Source organism: Chaetodon auriga, chromosome 14 (genome assembly GCF_051107435.1).
Source record: "Chaetodon auriga isolate fChaAug3 chromosome 14, fChaAug3.hap1, whole genome shotgun sequence".
Classification (NCBI taxonomy): domain Eukaryota; kingdom Metazoa; phylum Chordata; class Actinopteri; order Chaetodontiformes; family Chaetodontidae; genus Chaetodon; species Chaetodon auriga.
In genome coordinates, this window is record NC_135087.1 from 13,847,995 (window position 1) to 13,871,736 (window position 23,742).

At 42.4% G+C, this 23,742-nt stretch overlaps 3 protein-coding genes across 3 annotated transcripts; 2 read left to right on the plus strand and 1 right to left on the minus strand.

Annotated features, from left to right (window-relative positions):
• Positions 1 to 191: 191 nt before the first annotated feature.
• Positions 192 to 14,422, plus strand: pgfb (placental growth factor b). The gene is made up of 7 exons (XM_076748892.1): positions 192 to 741; positions 10,368 to 10,404; positions 11,619 to 11,815; positions 11,920 to 11,999; positions 12,672 to 12,701; positions 12,789 to 12,851; positions 12,939 to 14,422. Exons 1-7 carry the CDS (start codon positions 679 to 681, stop codon positions 12,958 to 12,960), a joined length of 492 nt encoding a protein of 163 aa, XP_076605007.1. The 5' UTR covers positions 192 to 678; the 3' UTR covers positions 12,961 to 14,422.
• A 454-nt stretch (positions 14,423 to 14,876) lies between these two features.
• Positions 14,877 to 19,802, plus strand: cipca (CLOCK-interacting pacemaker a). Its single transcript, XM_076749258.1, has 4 exons — positions 14,877 to 15,001; positions 16,184 to 16,300; positions 16,748 to 16,917; positions 17,304 to 19,802. Exons 2-4 carry the CDS (start codon positions 16,195 to 16,197, stop codon positions 18,096 to 18,098), a joined length of 1,071 nt encoding a protein of 356 aa, XP_076605373.1. The 5' UTR covers positions 14,877 to 15,001; positions 16,184 to 16,194; the 3' UTR covers positions 18,099 to 19,802.
• Positions 19,803 to 19,918: 116 nt separating this feature from the next.
• Positions 19,919 to 23,283, minus strand: zdhhc22 (zDHHC palmitoyltransferase 22). Its single transcript, XM_076749259.1, has 3 exons — positions 23,171 to 23,283; positions 21,164 to 21,721; positions 19,919 to 21,077 (listed from the first exon to the last, which is right to left on the minus strand). The coding sequence occupies exons 2-3, from the start codon at positions 21,717 to 21,719 to the stop codon at positions 20,800 to 20,802; spliced, it is 834 nt and encodes a 277-aa protein (XP_076605374.1). The 5' UTR covers positions 21,720 to 21,721; positions 23,171 to 23,283; the 3' UTR covers positions 19,919 to 20,799.
• Positions 23,284 to 23,742: the final 459 nt, after the last annotated feature.

The window sequence follows — 23,742 nt, forward strand, 5'->3', positions numbered from 1 at the left end:
AAGCATCAGCAGCAGTGTCAGTGATCATTGCATGTGGCAGCTTGAAGGGGAAGTGAAGAAAAAAAAAAAAGCCTCATGTCATCAGTGAGTTGTGTGAAGGCAGATGAAGCAGCAGCGAGGAGCGCGGAGAAGGGGAGGAGATTTAAATGGTCAGCTTGTGAATAGGTAGTGAGGGGCAATTAGAGCCAAGTGTGTTTTTGTGCCGACGGAGCTCAGAGCAGGACTGAGAAACTGAAACTGTCGCTGCAGCCTCGTGGAAGGTTTCTGGAGCGCTTTGGGACGGAGCACACTCTCTCTCTACTTTGTGCACTGAATATGCTTTGTGTGGACTGGCTGCTGTTATTCCACGAGTCTTTTTAGGCTTTGTGTTTTCATGAAATGTGAAAAATATTTTTGACAGTATTCTTTTATTGCCCCAGCACCTCCGGTTCGTCTCCGGGGCCTTATTCATTAGTAAGCACAATCATCAGGTTACACGCTGCAGCGGGGCTACGTGACTGCGCTCATTCTCTGCATTACTGAACCGGGAAGGACGACTTGGAAATTCCGGGTCAGCATCTTTTTTCTTTTCTGGGTTGCTTGGGACTTTTTGTTGGATTGTTTTCTTTTTCATCTTATCTTTATTGTCTGCATCGGGAGCCATCAACACCCCCCGTCTCCAGTCTCAGACATCGCGAAATGAAACTCAGTTTTGTCATCCAGACTGCGGTCGCGCTTTATCTGCTGCTCTCACCTGCACAGGTAGGAAGTTCACTTACACCCAGTGAAGCTTTAAGAGATTTCTGACGTTTTCACCCAAAACTAAAGTCATCACATAAAGATTTTTTACACTCCAGTTAGATTATTTGTGTCTACTATTAAAACTACAAAGTACTGATCCAACTCTTGGTGTAATATTACATAATGTGTCTGTTGTTTGATATGTTAAAACTCTGTTATATGGTGAAATGTACATGGCTGAGTCAGCAGAAGCTTATGGATGAAGTGCTAATAATGCTTTGACACCTTCACACCGTTGTGAATGAGCACCAAGCAGCTGAGTTCATTCATAAGATGGAACGTGACAAACTGCATCACCCTGCCTGTGGAACACATGATGCAAAATGACTCACTGTTATATCTGGCGAAGCGGACTAAGCTTATAATTACAGCTGCATTATACTTTAAAGCCCGGCTTCACAGACATGGTTTATATTCCCACTCTTGTATGATGAGATGTCTTTTTTTTTCCCGCTGTGTACATTTCCATCAAGGAAACACTCTTCTCAAGTAAATATTTGAATGTTAATAGGCAGAGTTTTGAAACCTTGCAGCAGGAGAGGTAACCGATCCTGGTGAGTCAGACAGGCTGAAAGTGTTGGCAGTGTATCAGGTAAAGCTGGCAAGAAAGTTTACAGTCTTCAGTTTTCTCTTTGTGTGCCCGCAGCTTTACAGTCCTGTCTTTTTATATCAGCATATATATATATATATGTCTAATGGGTAAATGCAGTGTGAATAAACACCATGATAAAGATAGACCGGTGTGTATGTGTACAAAAATCTATTGAAAGATCATTTCAAGCCAGTCATAGGTTGTCACTGCCAGACTGGCAGTAGTACAAAGCCGTTCTGTTCTCTGTTGCCTGGCATTGCCTGTTAGTCTTATAATGAAAATGTGCCAGAACAGGACAGAGCTGAAACTGGAGTGAGAACTCATTCAAAGGCCTGTGTTGCGCCGTAAAGACACTTGTAAAAAGAGGTGGCATCGGACAGTGGGACACGTGCCAACTAACGCTCAGACTCTTGAACCCATTCGTTCTCTGATTTCCTCCCAAGGTGGCTGTAGGCTGGCAGCGATCTCATGTTTAATGCAAAACCAGGCCATTCTTGCATCCATTCCCTGTCACACTTCATACACTGCTGCTGCCTGTTGAACAACGCAGCAGTTTCCCTTTTGCCAGGCTGCGGTCTGCGTATAGAAGTATCACGCTCTCAGGCTCTGAAGGTTGGAAAACGCTCCATGTCCCACCAGATTCTCAAGCCGGAGACTTTGCAGCTGTTACTGAGTTGAGGGTGAGTGGGAGAGGCATGGGATCACCACATCTACACTAATCCTCATAATCAGCTCATGGCCTGCTCAGTCAAAATAAGAGTGATAAAATCCAGGGCCCCCAACATGTAGCAGGTTAATTGGCTTCCTGCTGTCCAAAAGACTGACAGCAAATGTAAACTAAACAACTCTGAGATTCAACAAGCTATCTGTCTGGTCATACGGTCCGTGAGGATCTGGACGTGCTATTTTTGAGGTTGTTCTCTAAACCTTCAGTGGCCGCTCTTTGCTACATGTTGAAAGATCAGCTTAGGGTTAGTGCAAAGACGCACATAAAGATTTAGCCATAAATACCTCCAAGGACCCAAATATTTCACATTTTTAGCAGACTCTCATGCTTTCCTGAGACTCCTCTGGTAGGTATCTGTCCTGCCAGCTCCCACAGTGAACTGTCAGACCAAAGTGGAAAAAGCAAATATTGGCCATGTGTTTGGGAACGCTATTTATAAATGTCTGTCCTTGTGATCCTCCACCCATAAAAATGTGCCATTAATTGATAATGATGATTTCTAATCACTGTCACAGCTGGAGCTTCCATCAGCAGCCTTGTGACTCATGCAGTCATTCTTGTCTGCTATGAGACGTGAGGTGGCCAAGAGAGGGTGGGGCTAACTTCAGTTCTGCTTGAGAACTCTGCTTTACTACCAGGGATTTACCACATAGCTCAGAGTTTCTGTGTCTGTGTGTGTGTGTGTGTGTGTGTGTGTGTGTGTGTGTGTGTGTGTGTGTGTGTGTGTGTGTGTGTGTGTGGTAGAAACATGCAATCACCTCTCATCAAAGAAAGCCCTCTGTCATGTAAATATGATTGATGAAACAAGGCAGATGTTTATTGTGGACCACTGCATGTTGCATTGCAGCAGGATATATTATGTTAATGTTATGGTGTAAAGGTCAAGTAGTTTTGAGGACATGGTGACAGCTGAGTATAAGTTATACATCTAAACCAGTGTTATGAAGGCATAAAGTACCACAGTCATTATTCATCAGTTAGTTACTTTTTGCAGAAGCACTGCTGCTATGTTGTGATTCATCACATATTTATGCTGATACAAGTGATAGAATTCCTGTGTCTCAATAACAGTGATTCTGAATCATGTGTTTCATGCTCTTGAAACTGTCCCACACATACTGTCTATGGCTCTGGATAGAGGGTGGAAGCACCTGGGTTTCCCTTTGGAACAATGGTGGCCTCTTGGTCACCCTGTCACCAAGGCTGTAATGGAGAGTATGATATAATTGCCCTCCACTGGCTATTTTGTTCACATTCCTCGACACATTCTCTTGTTCGGTCTGTTCTTGGTACTTCCTGTGTATGTAAACCACACGCTGACTGTGCATGTACAGTGTGTGTTTAAACTACAACACAGCGTATATCACTGCTTAAATCCTGCCTGTACTTTGCTCTGCAGTACCTATTGCCTCCTGCCTATTCGACATTTTTTCCCCACCTCATTAAAACACCACTGGGATGGTCCGTGTGCAGTGCTCGGTCTTTATCGTCATAGTGAGGTGTGTATAATAATGCAGGTGAAATCTTGCATCAACACAACCAAACCTGACTGACATTAGTCAGCGTTTCCACTTGAGTGCTGGAGATGTGGACAGTTGTACAACTCAGGGTTAAAAACATTTCTGTTGTATTAAGAAAATCAGTGAAGGATGAGAATTATAAGCCTCTTTGGTATGAGATTATTAAATTCTTCATCTGTCTTAAAGTGGACCATAGAAACCGAATGCAGGAAAAAATACAGCTGGACTCATCACTTCGCTGGTGAACCGTGCTCCTGATGTCTCTGAGCAAACAAAAAGACGTCAGCAAGCTTCACCTTCTGCTCTTATATGTGTGAGTGTGAGGACGTGACGTTACACAGGTGTTTCCTTTACGTCATCACCAGCAGCAAAACAATACTTGAGTCTGACCATCTGTATCGCGCACGTGTGTCTGTGTTTGTGTTCGTGGTGTGTTTTTCTTATTCTTGTTCCTAACTAGTCAAGTGTAGATAGCATGACATCACATTTCCAGCTACAAGTTTCACAAGCAAAAAGGGGTTCATAAATATTCAAAACGACATCAAACCAGCAGGTTTCAGTTCCTCAGAATCAAAGAGCAACAGCTTTTGTCAAGATGCAGCTCAGTTATCCACAATCAAACAATAGAAATCTTCCTTCTCTCTCATAAGCTTGCACATCTTTCTAGTTCAGATGTCTGCATGCAGGACCATGTAGTGGTAGTGACCTGTTGACTGATAGGCCTCTTACTTGCGCTGTTGTGGTATTTCTCTCTAGTTGTAATGTGCAGGCCCAAGGGAGGGTCGCAATCGCAATCAGGAAATATGGATTTCTCCTTCCTCCTGTGGAGGAGGAGGAGCGGTGGCGCTCGGGGCAGCCGTCTACTCAGCAAGCTTTAATCTCCCATCTGGATGTAATTTACTGTGGTTTACACAGGGAGAGCAGCGTTTACTGTAATAGAGACCACAATTACCACCGGTCAGCCTTATCTCAAGACCTGTGTCGTGTGTGTGTGTATGTTTGCGGACGGGTTGCATGGTTTATACAGTGGTTGTGCGTGTTTGTGTCTTTAGGGGGACATTTGTGCATGCATTAATGGACTTATACTGAGGAAATGGTGTTTACCTAAATCAACATTTATATGGACCTTTACCTCTCCCCTGTCACTTGACCCTCATTTACTGTTTACTACGACAAGAAAACATGATTGCTCGTAATGTTTTCCAAATTCACAGAAGACAGAATAATAAAATGAAGGGATATAAGCTGTATCTTGAAAAAGAGTCTCAGAGCGAGCCTTGGAGGAATAGCTTGACATTTTGGGGAATATGCATATTCGCTTTCTAACTGAATGGTCAAGCCACAGTCAAGAAATGTATGTTGGCGTATGTTAGATTTAAGCAGGGGCAAAGATTGCCTATAATCTGTACAAAATCTGAAAGGTAACAAGGTAAACTTGACTGGTCGAGACTAGGCACAGTGACTTCTTGGATTCTTGTCATCACCATGAGGACAGGAAACCAGCGGAGACTCCAGGAAGTAGCTGCTACCAGCCATGAAATGTTACAGCATATAAAAGCCCCATAAAACAATAGCTTGCCATTGTTACATTTTATTTTTTGTTGATATTAAACCAACATGTCATAGCATGTCAGTTAGTGAGCTGTAGAGGTGCCAGTAGATGGATTTTGAAACGAGCCAAGCTAGCTGTTTCCCCCTGTTTCCAGTCTTTGTGCTAAGCTAAGCTAACCATCTGCGAACAGATGTTAGAGTGGCATCCACCTCCTCGTCTAACTCTCAGTTGAACTGTAGCTATTTTGTGCTTCCTCATAATTGAAACGTATTGTGAAGGCACTGCACGTTTCAAAATCACACAGTATCACATGTTTATTTATGCTGCTTTGTGGCTTTCACTCTGCATCACACCCCAACTAAAAGTGTGTCAGTTTTTTATGGAATAACTCTGGATTTCAAAGGCTCCGTTGAACCGCCTTACTTGAGAAACTGTTGTGACACATTTACCACATGCTCTGTTGACATTTTTCGATGTTGTGGCAGTGCTCGGTGATCACAAGCCCTGACCTGACCACCCTAGAGACCCAGCTGGATACTGTCAGACCTGTAATGGCACTGCTGTCATTGTAAGTTCACCCACCGCATGTATACAAAACAGAACCCAGCTTTCTTTTGTAGCATTGAGGAATAGACACAGTAACCTGCAGGCACTGTGAGAGGCTTGAGAATTAATGTCGCGGTCATGGTGTTGCTGATGTGGAATCTGGTTTTCGATAAAGGATGGATGAGGAGGATCAGTGAGGCAGGGAGGTAGCTCTGTTTCTCACTCATCTAGCTGTCTCTGTGTTTGTATTGGCTTGTTCTGCTTTAGTGCTCTCTGGCCTGTGTGGTCTCGTGTTCACAGTCAAGTTTCAGTCAGACCAAAACCAGGACACAGTCTCCTCCCCCGGCCTACATGTTTGTTGCAAGTTGGAGATGCAGGTGCTTGACTGGTCTGGATTACAGCTCAGGTGTTTGCAAGCTTTGCTTTCTAAACATTTCCTGCTAAATCTTCCCTCTGCATGCATCCCCCAAATCACCAAACTCAGTGGAAGAACAGATTTAGTTGAGAGAGATGACCAAACCACAAGCCTGCATCTCATCCATGGTCTGTTTATCCACACTGTCACCCTCGCTGAATAAGGTTAAGTTTGAAAGTGGACCCTTTTGGAAAGCAATGTAAACAGTGGCACAATGCCCAATCTGGCTCCGATCATTATTGCCAGAGCCAAGAGGAGTTGAAGAGGGGTTTTCCAAAACCGGTCCAAATTAAAGCAACTACAAGTACTGGTTATCTTAACCTTTAAACTACGACATTTGTCCAAATTTCAACATTCAACATTTTGGCATTGTCAACAATAAGAGGTGTCACCCAACAAGCCAGTCTGCCTTTGTCAGTTGGAGAGCAAGAAATAATGTCTCCAACCTAAATGAACATTTTTATGGTGCTCCACTCTGACTATTGATATATCAACCGTATATTAAAGAAAAAATGTGTTTTCCATGCAAACATTTTGTATGTGCATATCTTTTAATGTCATTGTTTCATTGCCCGGATTCAAAGCACAATGAAAGTGTGTCATCATGATGGTCATGATGACAAAGCATGGCTCACCCTTACTCTCACTGTTGTGTAATCCAACGGAGAAGACAAACCTTGATGACGTCATCCACTCTACATCTTCAAACTGTCCTATCTATTTAGGCTAAACTGGTAAAGAAACCTATCTGCATTTGATTTCATTATGCATCTGTAAGTCGTCTCCATTCCTCTTCAGGAAACTCACTCTGAAACAGGCTGGCTGGTGTCCACATCTTTCTGGCTATTGGCCAGAGTACCTGCTGTTGATTTAGCCATCACCCCCCTCCCCAGCTTGACCCTCAAAGTCAAAAATCTTTTATGACCATGATGCTGGGTCCCCATCATGTTTTGTTTTTGCTCCCTACGCATGCTGCCCTTCCTCTGACAGATGGAGTTAAGCAAAGAGGTTAAAGATGACGCAGTTCAGCTGTGTGGGAGTGGAGAGTAATGAGGCCCGGAGCCTCTGTGGCCTGACAGCAGGAGCCCAGGGACACAACAGGTCCTCTGATCTGACCCAGAGGATGGCGCAAACTCTCAGCCAGCAGCTTACGTACTTTCACTGGAGACTCCAGAAACATCAGAGACTAGTTTTTAAAGTGGTTTTGCAATCAAGCATGTCAACCCCTAAATGCCAAAGTTTTACTGGACTTATAACAGCTCTAAATGTTTTAATCTAACCTCTTTTTCTCAAACTAACTGCCCCTCAATCTGCAAAGCAATCTGGTCATTCTCGGTGAGCAAAAGGTCCCTGAGAACCAGATGTTAAGAGCTGCAAACAACTCGTACAACCATGGGACAGTGGCCAGAGCGGGCAGGGGTAGCATGACCCTGATTACGTATCTGCCGAGTTCATTATCACATGAGAACTTCTCTGGCACAAATGATGAGACAGTTAATCAATAACAATCTTGAAGTCATTTATCCAAGTAACAATACGCAAATGATGCATACAGGAAAGCTCAAAGGCGGGATTTCCATGCCTTTCCCAATTAAATTGAAAACCTATGATTTCAGTTCAGAGTAATGAGCAACGTTAACACACCACTTTGAGCATTTTTCATTTTTATGACATTATAAAATAAATGGTTTCACAAAAAATAGCCCATAGATTCTTTGATTATGAAAGTAATTGTTAGTTGCAGGTCGATGATTCTGCAGCATACCAACTTTGAGCGAGATCAGTGAAACTTCTGAGAGCGGCTCACTTTTCAACTCCAGCATTATAGCACTCATCCATGTCTCCCTTATCCACTCTAGATTTAATCAGTGGAACTGAGGATTATATCGATTTTTCTTTTACATATTTGATGTTTGCCAAATGTGTTGTAATAAAGTCAACCTCTTGCGGCAATTTATCAGCTCAGTATGTTTTTATTTTCCCTCCGCAGCTGCTTTTGGGGCTGTTTTCTTGTGCATCACCCAACCTTTGATGTTTAATCAACCATCAGCCGCAATATATATAGTGTTCAACTGTGCAGCAAATCGAGCCTGCAAAACTCAGCACTGTGGAGGATTTTTTTTTTCTTCTGTTTGATGTTTTTGTTATTTTTAATTGGGATTGGAATGTCTCTATTTAAATGATTTCACAACAGTTTTGTCTTTTCCAAAAACCCAGATGTTGCGCATACTATGCAGAGGACCCCGAGTCTAGGTATTCCATTACTGGCCAAGCGCAGAGGAATTTATAGTTTGGTCAAGTCAAGTTTGTATAGCCTTTAATCACAGTTAGTCTCAAAGGTCTTAACACCCACGTTATGAAAACAGTAAATGAAAATGACACAAGGCAATGTTGGACCTTCACTGAGGACAAGTAAAACCCCTTGAAAAAGGTCATCAGGGACTGAAGTGAAAGAAACTTTGAGAGGACAATAAAACAATCCTGCCTCTGGGATTTATTGGACAAGTTTATACACATTTACTGATGTAAAGTGGTTCTCCCTTTTCCACCAGAGGTGAATTACCTCCCAGTCACTATTAATCACTCAGTAATGCTGTGAGTGCACAAGGAGGAAGGAATGGCTACGTGAGGATCTTCATGCAGCCTTTAATAATCTGGCAGCCTCTGCTCTGAACCACAGGAGGTGCCAAAGATGCTTCCTCACCATGTCAAGGCTTAACCCCTGACCGAGGTCAGAAAATCTTCCCCACCTCACCACATTTCTGAACGGCAACCGAGACCAGAGCCAAAAAACCCTTGTGATGTGGAGCAACCTCATGAACACCCAAAGACAAGACGAGAGAGAGCGAGAGAGAGCAGATCATGTGCCAATTAACGCTGGAAAAGGATTTGTTTGATCCGCCTGGCATTGCTAGAGAGGATAAAAAATAAAAAAAATCAATGCCCTAGAGTGTGGAAGTGACTTTTAACAATAACTTAAACTGAACTGTGACTTTCCCATGCTGTGCTTGAAGCGGATTCTGCTAGTGGAGCTTATGTCCTGTGGTGCTGTTGTAAAGCCGACACAGTTCAATGAATGCCACTCCATAGAACAACTCCTCTGTCAGAGGAACAGCTGTACCTTTTGGACAGATGACCAGGCACTTTGGGGGAAAAAAGCGATGCCTGAACAGATCGGCCTGACACAGGGAGGACTGAAGCTAAGTGGTTGACTGGAAGCTCTTGTGTATCTATTGTTATCTGTCATACAGTACGTTCTGTTGCAGAGAAGACAGATCTGTCCCAAATAGAGAGACAGCTTTACAGGAACCTCTGAAATGTTTGTGCAACTGTGAATGCATCATCATCATTAAAGCAGGACATTCCTCTTTATCACATTCTTTGGGGAAAAAAAATGGAGCACTGTGCTGATAGATAGTATCCTCACACACAAACTAATTTAGGTTCATAACAGGAAGTAGATGCATTTGATGCCTTATTGCCATCATTTGGGAAAGTCCTTGTCTGTCTGTTTGCTATTATATAACAACTTTTGGTCCAACACTTTCAGTTAATGCCACTATCAGTGTCACAGTATAAATGTCATCAGCTCGGTGTGCTACGCAGAAACTGCAATGTAACACCAGTGATGAGGAGAGATTGCGGAGGCAGGTTGTCTGCCGCCGCTCCAGCTCTTCTGCTGGAGGGTATTTTATCAAACATAGATTCCTCTTCCTGAGACGGAGTCAACCAGAGGTTTTGTTTTTTCCCAGGCGAATGAGAAATGCACTCTGTTTATCATGGGATGATGGGAAAAAATCAAGACGGAGGGGGAAACCATTAATGGGAAAATAAATAGAGAGCTGAATCTTACACCACAGGAAACAGGTTTTGAACCTAAACAGTTGGGCACACAGAAGAATAGTGACATATATGAGACACTGGATCTGCTGCTTGTCAGAGAGACTTTTCCACTGCAGGGCAGGCAAAAAAAAGGTGAGCAATCGTCTGCTTTATTTCACTGTAGTTCCGTCTTTCACCACCGGAGGAGACAGGCTGATGGCATCTTTATATGCAGGATATAATGTTTTGTTGCATGTTCAGGTTTGAAAGGTGTGTATGAAGGTAGCAGGTGGTGCAATGTCGCTTTCTTCTGCCTACATTCATATGTTTGCCATTATCATTTGGATTCTCAACTAACAAGAGTTTGGTTTTTTTTTTAATTTCATTGATTTTTTTTTCTGTTTCTGTTGCAGAGTCTACCCTTGTCAGGCATAAACAGTACAACTGAAGGTAAGAATTTCTGCTTGTTTCATTTCTGAAATCTTCACGAAGTGGGGATGTTCCTTTTAACACAATGCAGTCACTGAGGAAAAAGTAGTGCCAAGTATTTTATTTTTGCAGTGATTATGGTGGAATGTGATGCAAGTCTGTTGGAAACCAAATGAACAGATGCCAGCCCTGCCAAAATACCTGTGAGAGGTGTATTCAGTCATATTGTGTTTGTCATGCACTGTTGAGAAATATAAAAATTACCAAGCTCTTCAATCTTGCATAAGTTCAATGAATTGATCTGAATTTACATAAGAGCAGGACATGTCTGGACTAGCCGAGATTACACAACTGCTTACCTTCGCCATTCATATCCTCTTCCTCTCTCATATTGCTGTACATTAATGCAGCCAAAATGAACTGGTGTGAATGACTTGTGGAACCTGCTGCCAGAGGATTAGAGTACATGTAACAGAGAAGGCCAGAAAAGCAGCAGACACATCTCAAGGAGCTGTAACTGGCCAGCGAACTGGCCCTATGCGTCATACAACATTAAAGTTCGTGGCCTAATCTCTCTACCGTAGATGCTTCCCCAGCCGTGCTCCTTCCAGCCTGTCTGCCTTTATAAACAGCTGTTGTGGTGTCAGGCTCCATTCGGTGACCCCCGGAGGTCAGTGCAGTCCCAGAGGTGCCTGCGGGGCAGCTCAGCTCCAGCTCCAGCAGGGTTCTGTTCATGGCCGTGTTTGTTTTCTCTTCCTTCTCTGTTTGTTCGGCTGTAGTCGTCCCTGTTCCTCCCCCACAGACTGTGCAACTGGGACACTTTCACACATAGACCCCCACAGGAAAGCATACTGTACATTAAACAAACATTTTTACTTCAAAATGAAAACAGGATACACGCTGGCGTATCGCAACTGGTTTTATGTTTCTGTGTACATGGAATAAGGTCGCCAGTGTTGGATTATTGAGGTACTTTTGGGTACTCGGTTTGTGTATGACAGCATCATTAATAGTGTGGTTTGGACAAAGAGTTTTTTTTTTCTGCTCTTCAATTTAAGCTTCGCCTGCGTCAAATAAGTTGGATGTTGATTGCCCTCTGTGCATGTAAGGTACATTTATCTGATCACAGGTTCTGCTCAGCATCTGTATTGTCTTCTCAAAGCACGATTCCTCATGAGAAACACAGCTGACAGCTGCTAAGTGACCCACACTTCGCCTCCCACTCTCATCCACAGTGTTGATGTTCCAAGAAGTGTGGGGTCGCAGCTTCTGCCGGACCATTGAGAAGCTGGTGGAGGTGGTGCAGGAGTACCCGACAGAGGTGGAGCACATCTACAGCCCCTCCTGTGTGCCGCTGGTGAGGTGCGCAGGTTGCTGTGGGGATGAAAACCTGGAGTGCCATCCCACCCAAACCTCAAACGTCACCATGCAGGTAAGACGAGGGAATCGAACGGTATGATTGTTAAACTCGTGTGATCCGGCCTGTGCATACTGCCACTGCTTCTGTTGATAATCTTAACTCGTTTCATCCCTCAGCTGTTGAAAATCAGGCCATCAGAGCCGGATCAAGAATATGTTGAGATGACGTTTGTGGAGCATCAGACATGTGAATGTAGGTAAGAAAACAAGTCAGAATTTGTGACATTTGTGAAATACCCATAAGTATGCAAATGCCAACCCTGTCTCCTGGAGGTTAATGTTTACATACTGCTGATTCACAAGAGCGAAGCAATGCCAAGTGCTGAGTTACATTTCATCTTCCTACTGAGTGAATGAATAACTGTATCCGCCAAGTCACAAAATGTTCAGGCTGAAAACATCTCCAAAAAGTTCGCTGGCCATATTTTATTTGTTTTCCTATAATATTCTCTCATAGCAACTAAAGCATGACTGAGATTTTTTATGGTTAAAGTTAGGCAACCATGGCCATTTGGTTAGGAAGTTAAGCTTACTTTATTAGCATTGAACCAAATACCACAGTCTTTCCCTAACTTCCCTAACTTCTTTTGCCAAAAGCTAACCACAAGACAAATGTGAAGCCCAGTCCCCGGCTTCACCATCCACCCGCAACCTCCGCCATAAAACTTGTGTGTGGCACAAAAATGTGGCACTTCCTTGGCTAGAAAGAAATAATGCCAGTGAACACATTCCAGCTTTATTTTTATTAAAATGGATTCAGTGAAACACATTAATTTCTAAGAGACAGTGTCGGAAAGTACTTACAGTGACTATTAACCAATATTGGACCTGGATGTTGTTTCTAATTTATTAAAACATTTACTCCTCAGAGTCAGGAAACCTATTGTGAAAGTTGAAAGGTAAGAACATGAATATATTGTTGAAAAGAATAATGATTATCCATCTCAGAGATTTCAGGCTTATTGGTAATTTTGTTTCTCTTGCAGGAAAAAGCAAAGAGGAAGAGGAAGGAAGAGAAAGGACAGACAAAAAACAAAAGAATGCGACAGGTGATGGCACAACCTCGGCAGACAGAATACGCTCCAGCTATCAGTCAGCAGCATTAAAGTTGCATTATTCTTTCTCGTGTTTGTCAGGTGCCAGATCCCTCGCAGGTAACTACAGTGGCGACCCAACCCCCTGTTGCAGTGTGGCTCACTATTTATTTCAACCCAGTGACGGCATCACGAGTCTCCTCCGCTCATCTATCAATACTGTGTCTGCACCCAGAGACTCAAACAGCTGGGTCGTTTTGCTGACATGCCCTCCTGCCGATGGGCACAGCGTTTGTGATGACAAGCTTCAACAGGAAGTGTGTTTTGATTGGTGGAAACACTGCTGAAACAATGGACATGCCTGGGAGCCAGTGCAATGTAGAACCAAACAGATCGATTGCCTTTTCGTTTATACTAGTTATTACTGTACCAGTTATTGTAATTTGGTTGCTTCTTTGGTATTTAAAGGTGGTTTAAAGTCTATATTTATTGATACAGCTGAATTTATGTGGACCAGCAACCTTTAAAAAGTTTGTCAGCCTTCGTTCATGCATTATCCAAGAAGCCTTGACTTGTCATAGCAGCACTTGTTGGACCGAGTGCGTCGCTGCTGTGATCATGCAATAATGAAATGTCTCCCTCTAGTGTTTATGGAAACAGTGTTTCAAACTGCTCTATAGGAAAGGGGTTTTTTTTTGGTTTTTTATGTTGCTCTACTGTACAATTCAGATTAGACATAGCACAGTGTTGTCAGTCACACTCATCAGCTTATTGGAATCGTCTGACTCGGCTGTGAAATGCACGAGTCTGTCAGTTCAGACTGAAATAAGAATAAATAAGAATATTTATCAGAGGAGATTTGTCCGTAGGAGATTTGTATAAATAACTAACTGATGAATCAAATTGTCAAAAATTTGAAAAAATCTTTCGCTAATATTTTGGAGGGACGACAATGTTAATTACAACTGTTTTATAAATGAATACAGAATCTAATCATTGCTGAAACCATTCTGAAAGAGAGGAACAGGTGAAAAGGTGGATGAATACCTGGGCCTGCAAGACAAAGTGGTCTAATAATAACACAAACATCAGGTTATTTAAAAAGCACACCAGGAAGTGTGTAGTAGCCTGCAGAGCGGATGTGGCAAGCCCAGTAGGGACGGGCAGATCAATACCACAGTAATCAATACACACAAGTGCTGCCCATTTGGTATTGATGCCCATCAAACAGTATCAATTATAATTATTGTTTTCTTGTGTTAATGTGATTGCAAGGTTGTCACAGATATAAAAGCACTGCTGTGCTCTGTGCAGTTAAACAGCATACATTTGCGTCCACCCTGGTGACACAAGACTCCCATAAGGCCACACCACAGGCGTCTTCCTTTGTCTGTTTTTGGAAACACTGCAGTAAGGAAGGGATCAATGGAAGTAGTTACATAAAATGTTGTTCTTATGTCTTTTTTTTTTTTTCATGTACTACACAAAGAAAATCTTTATGAAAATGTAAAAAGTAACATTTCTACTGTGTTAGTATTTTTATTTCATTTAAATATTTATTTTGTAATTAAATTGGTATGGTTGTCAGCTTCTCTGGTGTGATTTATTTTATTAAATAGAGACTGCCATTGTATTTTTCTTTTCTCTCCAAACACTTGACTACGATATCCATAAAATATACGTGTATCATATCCAGCAGAGGTTTTAAAGAATGCTGTTTGGTCCATGTTTAGAGCCTTCGGGGGCTGCTCACACAGAAAAACAGGAGCTCCCATTTCCTCATGGAAGAAAAACATCTCACCAGTTACCTGGCAACCTCCACCGGGGGCATTGGAGCCCTCAGTATTGTCTTGCTGCCCCCTATAAACAAAGAGACAGACAACCACTGTCCGGGGTCTTTGTCAACATTGTCAGGTCCCAGAAACTGCAGAACATGTGCTTATTTGTAGCAGGAAATACGTAGAGAGAGAACAGGGACAAACGTGATGCTGTAGGAGGTAACTCAGTCCAGAAGATGGCAGTAATGCGGTGCCAGATGCCAGCTGCGGTCAGACACCAAAGAAGAAGAAGGAGGGGCTAGACCAGAGTCGAGTACAACAACAGGAAAATTACAACCTTGGATGCCACTCTAAACGGATATTTGTTTTTAAACGAAGAGCACACTGGTAAGGTTGGCAAAAGTAATAATATTAGCCAAATAGTGTCGTGATGAGTTAGCTACCAAGCTGGAGCTACGGCAGCTAGCGTCACCTAGCTAACTGAGCTAACTGAGCTAATGTTGACGGCGCAGGGGCAGGGCAGCAAACGGCGACACGGATTGTTTTTGATACCGATAACAGCTAGCTAATGTTTTATTGCGCGGACTAAGATTTTATTACTTGTGGTGGCGTAGTTGTCAAAACAGGTTAAAGGAAATAACCAACAAGTAAACTGTCGTTAACAGTGTGTGTTGACAAAGTTGCGTGTGTAAACAACAGTGCTAGGTTAGCTATTTTAAGTCATGAATGCTGCACAGTTGAGACTCCTAGCTTATGAGTTTTATCGTTTTCCTGGACGTCGTCGTCACTATACTTTGAGCAATCGTGACAAGCACCTTTCACAAGAGTTCCGTAAATTAATGTTTGTCAGTTAATCAGATTGGCTGCATGGGGGGTGACAGGCCCCCTAAACGTCAAGTGCAATTCAATGAATGGACACAGCTTTTATAATAATGTACTCTAATATTACGATGTTAAGCCTTTTGACCTTTTTAATGTTTAATGTTCCTAACCCAGTATCATCAGTATATCATAGGGGTGTGCATTAGGTTTCCCCTGTGAATGTATTCGACATAATGTTAGTAACACGTCTTTACACTGATGTTTAGTCTAATACACGTTTAGAGCGCGCTGCACAGTTTAGCCCACACACTAACACCTTAAAGTAACACTGTCAATGCGTGTAGTAAAATATTGTAAGGAGTGGCCTCTCTATGACGGGGCTGTTTTACTGCATAACATGAAGCTAGTGTTTGCTATTTTGTGGCCCTTGGTGTAGAATAGACTGATCAGGGAGATGGCACTGATCTACTTATCGATCAACGCTAAATTACTGGTCGATACTTTATGTACAACAGACTAAACAGTTCTTCAGTCTGTGTACAACTGAGCTGAACTATACCCTGAAATCAAGTAAATAATAAAGTGTAAAGGCACAAGCGTTATGCTTAAAAGTTGACTGTGTCTCATCATTTTTTTCAGTGTAAATGGATGCTAACTAACCTGTAGTCTTGTCTTTGCCTGTACATACCCTGAACTCAGGGCACTTTGACAGTTACATTAAACCTCTTTAACTCTCCGCTTTTCCAGAAGAGACAAACATGAGCGGTTTTAGTAGACCTGACAGACACAGGATACCACAGTTCACCAGGGCAACACACCTCGGAGCATCCAAGCCAGACCTGGAGCGAGATTCAGGCTTCTCAGGTTTGATTCAATCATGTTTCTCTGTAGTTATACACTTTTACGTATTTTGTCTGTTTTATGTCTTTTACATTGCTGTTTTGCCAGTAGGGTGTTTTTGATCTAGGTGTACCTGTGATGAGCGATTTTACATGATTAGAAAAAAAAGCAACTATTAAGTAATAAACAAGGTCAACTCTAATCAAATCTAGAGATCTAGGTCACATTTTCTATGTAGGTTATTCTGTATTAGGTCAGTTTTCCTTATGACCTTTATTTACACTGTGATAGCTGACCTGGATTTGTTTTAGCCCTCTTCTTCAGGTTTATGGTATCCTTTTCCCGATGCTATGGAGATGCTTATCTGCGTTGTTTTCATAGCACTAATGTTCTGCCTTGGCACACGATACAAAGGTAAATCTGTTGCTTTTAAGTGTGATGAGACCCATATGCTTGTCTTCTGCTTCACAGATGCCAGCTCAGAGTATCTCAGTACAGTCGACCTGACAGACTCTGAAGATGCAGGAAGGAATGGGTTGATCGTCGGCCAGGACCAGAGAGGTCCACAGGTGGCTGTGATGGGAGGATCGTATGCTGGACTGTCTCCAATGATCATCATGAATAACTTTGTCTTAAAGCAGGTAAAATGCAGCGATGCTTGTCTGCCTCTGCCTGGTGCTGTTTCTTTCATTATTTCTGGAGGATTTTAACTGCATCCTTACCTTTGAGCTTTGGCTCTCAACTCTTTTTAAGAGTTTCACACTGCTAATAGACTTGCTATGAAGTTTGCCTTTTTTGTCTTTTTTCCATAGTCATGTTTGTGTCACTCCTGAGTATTGTTTATATTCGGTTTTGTAATATTATGGGTCAAATGAATGTATATATGTGTTAGCCTTCATTCATTTGTATTTTGTTATTCTTTCTCTTCTTTAATTTGTATTTAGTCAGTGTTGTATTATTGACATTACACCATAGGTTATAACGTGATATTAAAAGGATATTTTTCTCTCTCTCTTTCTCTGTCTAGCCGTCCACGATGGCTCCAGCAGAAAAACAGTGGGGCTTTCCTTCACCCTTGGAAGTGATGCCTCAGTCACAGGTGGTCCTTCTTCAGCCCCTGGTGTCAAATGGCAGCAGCAGCTCTCCAAAGACTGGCTCTGAAAATACCCGACAGTCAAAAAGCTACATGCCCATCCTCAAGTCATATCCTAGAATCGCCCCACACCCTGTAGACGCATCCACTAAGAGGGTGGGATCCTCCAAAGTGAGGGTGAGTTCAATGTCAAGACATGACCAGCGACAGAGGAGGCACCACCGCGGCCACAGGCTCTACAGCTCCCCCGGTCCGCAGCCAGCACTGTCTCCAGTCAAACCCATACCCAACTTTGAAGCGGCAAACAACCAATCACAGGTGGCTGAGAGTCAGGAGCAGCTCGGTGACAAGTCTCTCTCCCAGCTGGCAGGGACCAGCTCTCTGCTCCCCTACACAGATGAATTCAGGACAGAGATTGACAGCAACACGATGCATGACGACAAATACCAGGATCCCCTCTCAATGGACAGTAACAAACTGAAACGTTTCAGCAATACCTACAATATTCTCAACAAATCTGGCTTGCTGGGGATCACCATGCGCACAAAGCAGCTGATCAAGGAGAATAAGCGCACCCAAGGTCAGCTGCAGCAGCTTCAGGAGCAAACGGCTCTGCTGCTGGAGGCTCTGAGCAGCGGAGACCAACAGCTGTGGACTAAACTGCAGCTCTCTCTGCAGCACACAGACAAGGAGCAGTGGGGAGCTAAATCCCAGAGAGTCCTGGAGTAACGCTTTGAAGGACATGACCAGCAGTTCTTAGTCAGAGGTTCACAAGATGATTTAATGAATGTGAAAACATCTCAAATCTTTACAATTGAAGCTTTCTCTGTGTGAAAAAGTCAGTACAGCCTCTCACATTATAACTAAACAAACTGTAACTTTTAACTCAAGTATTTACTTTCACACTTTTGTCAGGAGGTTGTAAGGACAGAACATCTTAAATTTGCGAGTTAAAGAGCCAAAAACCGTCAGAACTGCTGGTCTAATACGAAGCTGAAGCACATCTACGAATACCGAGCAGGAGTTAGGAAGCATGTGCTTACATTTCAGACCCTTGCCTATAATGAATTTTGTTGCCTCTACTGCTTCAAAATGGCAAGTATCACTTGCAATAGGGCTATGGCTTCTATATGTTCTACTCCTAATTGCATATAACGCATGCCTTACAGCACACAGGAGGACACATGGGGTTAGTTCCTCATACATGCCTTGAATGTGATGGCTTTAGTCAACTGAAAATATAAGCATCCTTTTTTTTACTTTTTAAATCAAATAGAAAACCTGGTGTGGATTTCCTCTTTATAGAGGAGCATCATGACTCAATAGGGCAATGCCTTGTCCTTTTTTTTAATTATTTACTTTGTTTTTAAATCGAATGGTAAATGAAATTGAAAGAGCAGACGAGGAAGTGTATATACTAACAGCTTATATCCTCAAACAGCAGCTGGGTAGCTTACAGTCCAGAAGGATGACAAGACATAAGTTTTTTTTTAATAAGTGTGTTACTTGGTGTCACTTTTATTTATTTATGATTAAGTTTCTGACCAACTCTAAAGCTATGTGAATAATCTAAACAAACCAAGCACATTACAATGAGTTTGCCAGTTGACTGGTAAAGCAAGTTCCTTCTTTCAAAAGATACCTTTAGGACTTTGTAGGAATTTGCGAAAGCATAAACTGTAGCAAGTGTTGTAGCCATACGATATATTTCTCTTGACTTTGTATATGTTGTTGCCATGTTCATTCCTGCTGCTTAAGCTCAGTGTGATATGTCTTAACTGCAACTTCAAGGCAAAGAAACGACTGGTTAATAGTTTCTTTGGGTTTCATATTACCAAATCTTGCACTTGAGTTATAAGATTACTGACATTTTTAGACAAATGTTACGACTTGCATCCCTAAATGAGCGTTCTGTCTTGATAAAACAATGTGAATATAAATGTTTATCTGGATGCCTGTGCCTTTTTGAATATGTTTATGTTTGTACTTCATATCGATGCTCGAGCAGCTTAGATTGTGGGCTTCAAGTGGAACAAAGTTGAATGTACTCCGAAGAATTGATCTACTTCTCTTAATCAAAACTGATCATGCCCTGCCTCTGCAGTACATCCAGAGGTGAAAGAAAAGCATGAAGTCGTAAATGGTTCGGTTCTAAATGTTGAAAGTCGGCGTTAGATATTGTATTATTTATTTTAGCAGCAGTACACTGCTGTTGCAATATTTTCGAATCATGCAATTGTAAAACTAAAGAAATAATCGAGTCAATCTTCATTTTAAAAGGGTAAAGGAGGGTTGCAAGAATTCAACTTTAAGATTACTTTTTAAAAAAAATAGCTTTTTCCATGTCATTGTGAAATGTGCTTTCTGTATCGTTTCTTTAGCAAAAGTCACTTTGACTGATAACGAACTGTCATAAAAACTGTTTGAAGATCATTTCCTCTCAGTCGTTTATTTACCTTTATGGCTCCGAGTGGCTCGTTCATAAAATCAAAGAATGGATGCTTGTTGTGATATGAATCCTTTTATTGGTATAACAGGAATAGACAAAATAGCTCTAAAAAGTATATTTATTGAAATCCAAAACATCTTTTACATGATGTTGAATATGTCTGGCTGTAGCCGCAACAACAGTGAAAAGTCCTTACTATTAATATACAGAGGGCCCTGTCATTAGCAGTGGAGTGAATATCTCATCTTTGGGGTCATCCGTAAGCATGAGTTTATGGCACATTGTGAATAATACCCTGGATAATAATAAGGTAATCCCACCACCCACCCCCCACTCATTCCTCTAAAGGAGCATGTTATTGCACCTTCATCAAACTCTCTGAGTCACATTCGTTTGAGTAGAAAACAAGCTCAACATGTAACAGTTTATTGTCAGAGCGGTGTTGTCAAGCCTGGCAGTTTATGCTGTAGACACATGTAGTTTCCTTGTCCGCTAGCCCTTAACGTTGTAAAAACTACCATAAATTTCCTGAATGTCACGTTGTAGCATCCTACGAGGAGGTGTGGAAGAGCAACACACTCGACTGGTAATCTCAGAGGCGTTCAAATCAATAGCATAATAGAAAACCGCGAAGCTGTGAACGCATGCACTTATGCAAAGCCATCTTTATATTCTGATGCACATATAGTAGTGCAAGTAAAACTGCAGGGTGTCCCAAACGATCAACTTACTAGGCTTAATATTACCTTGTCAAAGGCTACTTACTTAAAGGATACACTTACACTATGCACCTATTCAGAAGTTTCACACTGATATATGGCTCCTGTCCTTAAAGGAATGTGTGCTAAACAGCTAACTATTACATGGACTACTTTAAAGGTCATAAAGCATCCATTTAGTATTTAAAATCAATCACCACATGGATCCCGAGAAAGCATTTTCTACAACCTATGATCTATTTGGAGCTATCAATATGCTGGCTCAGTCTTGTTTAAGTGCACCTGTGTCTTCAGAGCACGTCTCCACTGTCTGCACAGGCAGGATAAGGCCAAGGATCCAGCGGGTACCAAAAACGTCCTTGAGGTTTGTTATCCAGGGGCTGCGGTTCTCCACGAGCTGCCCCCTCTGCATCTGACACCAGGTCTGTCCCCGGGCCACCAGCAGCACCTGCTGGCAGCAGAAGCCTGCACAGACCAGGCCGATGCCGAGCCACACGTACAGCATCAGCACCAGGAACAACTGCAAGCCTGAGATTGTTCCTGATTGAGAGGGAAAAATCAAATTCTCAGGAGGACAGCATGACGATGAGATTATCATCTTAAACAGGAATTACTAAACAACTCACCCATGAAGAAGTAACCAGTGGAGAGGGGGAGAAGAGTGAGGAAGGTCAGCGGGTTCTCAAAGGAGATGGAGTACTCCACTGTTAGAAAGGCTACACCGAGAACCAAGGAGTACAAACAAGTGCATGACGTGTAGATGCAGAACATGATGAAGTAGCGCATGTTCTTGTTGCCGATGCAGTTTCCTGTGAAAAAGCAGTGGTGATCCCTCTTCAGAATGACTTTCTTACACAGTTTGCAGAAGTGCCGACCGTTCAGGAGGTAGTGCGCGTCCACTTTGTCCGAGCAGTGCGGCGAGCACACCGGCACCGCAGTCTCGCTGGTGCTTTCAGCAGGATATTTGATAGTCATTATGTAGTTTCCCAGCGCGTTGAACATCAAGAAAAGGAAAACAACTGTGTGAAGAGTCGTGGACCCCCTCAGTGATGTGTCCGGGTTTGGGAAGATTGTTGGGATGAAGAAGCAGAAGTGCAAAATGAAGGTGACTGCTGTAGCCATGAAGAAGTATGCAGGTGCTACAGCATTGAGAAGTCTCAGTTTTAGCATCCTGGTGAACATGTCTGTGTGAGAGGGACGACAGAGAGCACAGAGTCAGTGCCCGAGGCTCAGAGCAGTGAGCTCATCCAGTCCCATTTCAAAGGTTTAATATGGAAACAGGTTACAGCAGGTCTTAGTTAAAAAAAACACACACAAAATACAGACTAATGAACCCCAACTGAGAGCTATCAACATGACAGAAACAGAAATATTTTAACTGGCGCGACATTAAGATTAGCAACAATATGAATAATTTCACAATTATATGTATATAATAAACTATATCTCAACATATCCTGTATCTTCATTTCTTATTATGGCTCCTACAGATTACTTTACCGGCTAAGATGGAAATACAAAGAAAATGTTTTTCTACAATTTACAGAAACACTTGTATTTAGACATTGTGACCCAATACAACAGTTCCTCCATAGATTCTGCCTTTACAAAGATAATCATGCTCAGTCTTGACTGACACTGGCAAAGACGTATTTATTTAACAACATGTTTATCACTGAGGTTCTCGTTTGCAGCTGTGTTGAACTGGGCTGCTTCATATTGAGAGGTGTTTCTAATATTTTGGCCACCAGGTTACAGATATGAGAGGCAGAATATTAGAAACGCCTTTTAATATAATGCACTCCAGTACGACACCACCACCTACTATGACCGTAGTGATGAACACATTGAATGTATTGTATTTTTACCTCCTTCCCATCTTTTTCAGCTTTGTTGCCCTTGTTTTTAGCTTCATGTCTTTCTCTATCATCCTTTAAATTTTTCTGTATGTAAGTTCATTGAGAGCAATTTAAATCAGGAGTCAGCTCCGTTGTATATGTACGCATGCTTGTGCAATAAATTCTGGTTCTGAAATAAGCAGATCAGGCAGGAAAACGCTTCCAGAGACAGGATCTGCTTCAGGTCTGTCCACATGAAGCATCCTTGGTGAAAGCAGCACAGCGCTGTTAGGAGAGATGGATCATAAAGATTGTGTGATCTCATTTTTTAAAAAAAGAGAATGGAAGTGTGCTGCTGAGAAGAAACTCATTTCTCTGCAAAGTAGGGTCTGGGGACTCTCGGGGGCCACTGAGAATACCAAGAATATCTCAATAGCTCCTTCATTCCCTCTCACTGTGGTCTGATTCTCTGTGATCTGCACATCTGTTAGTGCTGTAGAGATCACAGAGAATCAGACCACAGTGAGAGGGAATGAAGGAGCTCCCACAGACTAACCCTGAAACCTAAAGCTGGGTCTTAATGCTCCTCTATGGAAACGCCGGGAAGCTCTACCGCAGGCCGGTGAAAGCCCTAAATGACAGAGAGCAGACAGCACAATCAACGACCACGGCAGCCTCCTTAGCCTTGTTCAGGAGACAGATCACACCGGTGCCAGTGATGGCGTCAGTCATTTAGCTCCCATGACGACGCAATTAAAACAATCATCCAATGAAAGCGTCGTCATCGCTGCCTACCTGCAGATGTCAGGGAGCGGAGGAGCTGTCCTTTCAGCACCGCGGAGCCGCACTCATTCAAACGCACACACGGCGCTGCTCAGCCTCATCCACGTCTCTTCTCGTTACTGCGGTGTCTGCTCCTTTGTCTAGCGCCGCCTGTTGGTCTGGATGCGGCTGTTTCCCTCCTTTATTTTACTTCACCTGCCTTTACATTTACTGCCACATCCAAAGAGACTAATATTACAGCAACAGCAGAAAAATAGCCCAGGATACGATATGTGGACGTATGGCAGCTGCTTAAATCGGCTTTATATTGACACTTGTTCTTTACTGAATGTGATTATTGGCCGTGACGGAGGAGACGTTCACCTCCTTCACATAAAAATAGCAGTAACACACTGTTATTATCATTAACATAATGACTTAGTAAAAGTGTGACTAGAAGATGTGCTCATTTCACAGTGAAAGCTCAGTGAAAGTGTTATACTATTAGATAGCTGCACATAGGTACATCATTATTATTACCTATGTAATATTTTGTGAGTAGCGTTTATCTGCTGGAACTCATTTGAACTAATCTACATACTGTT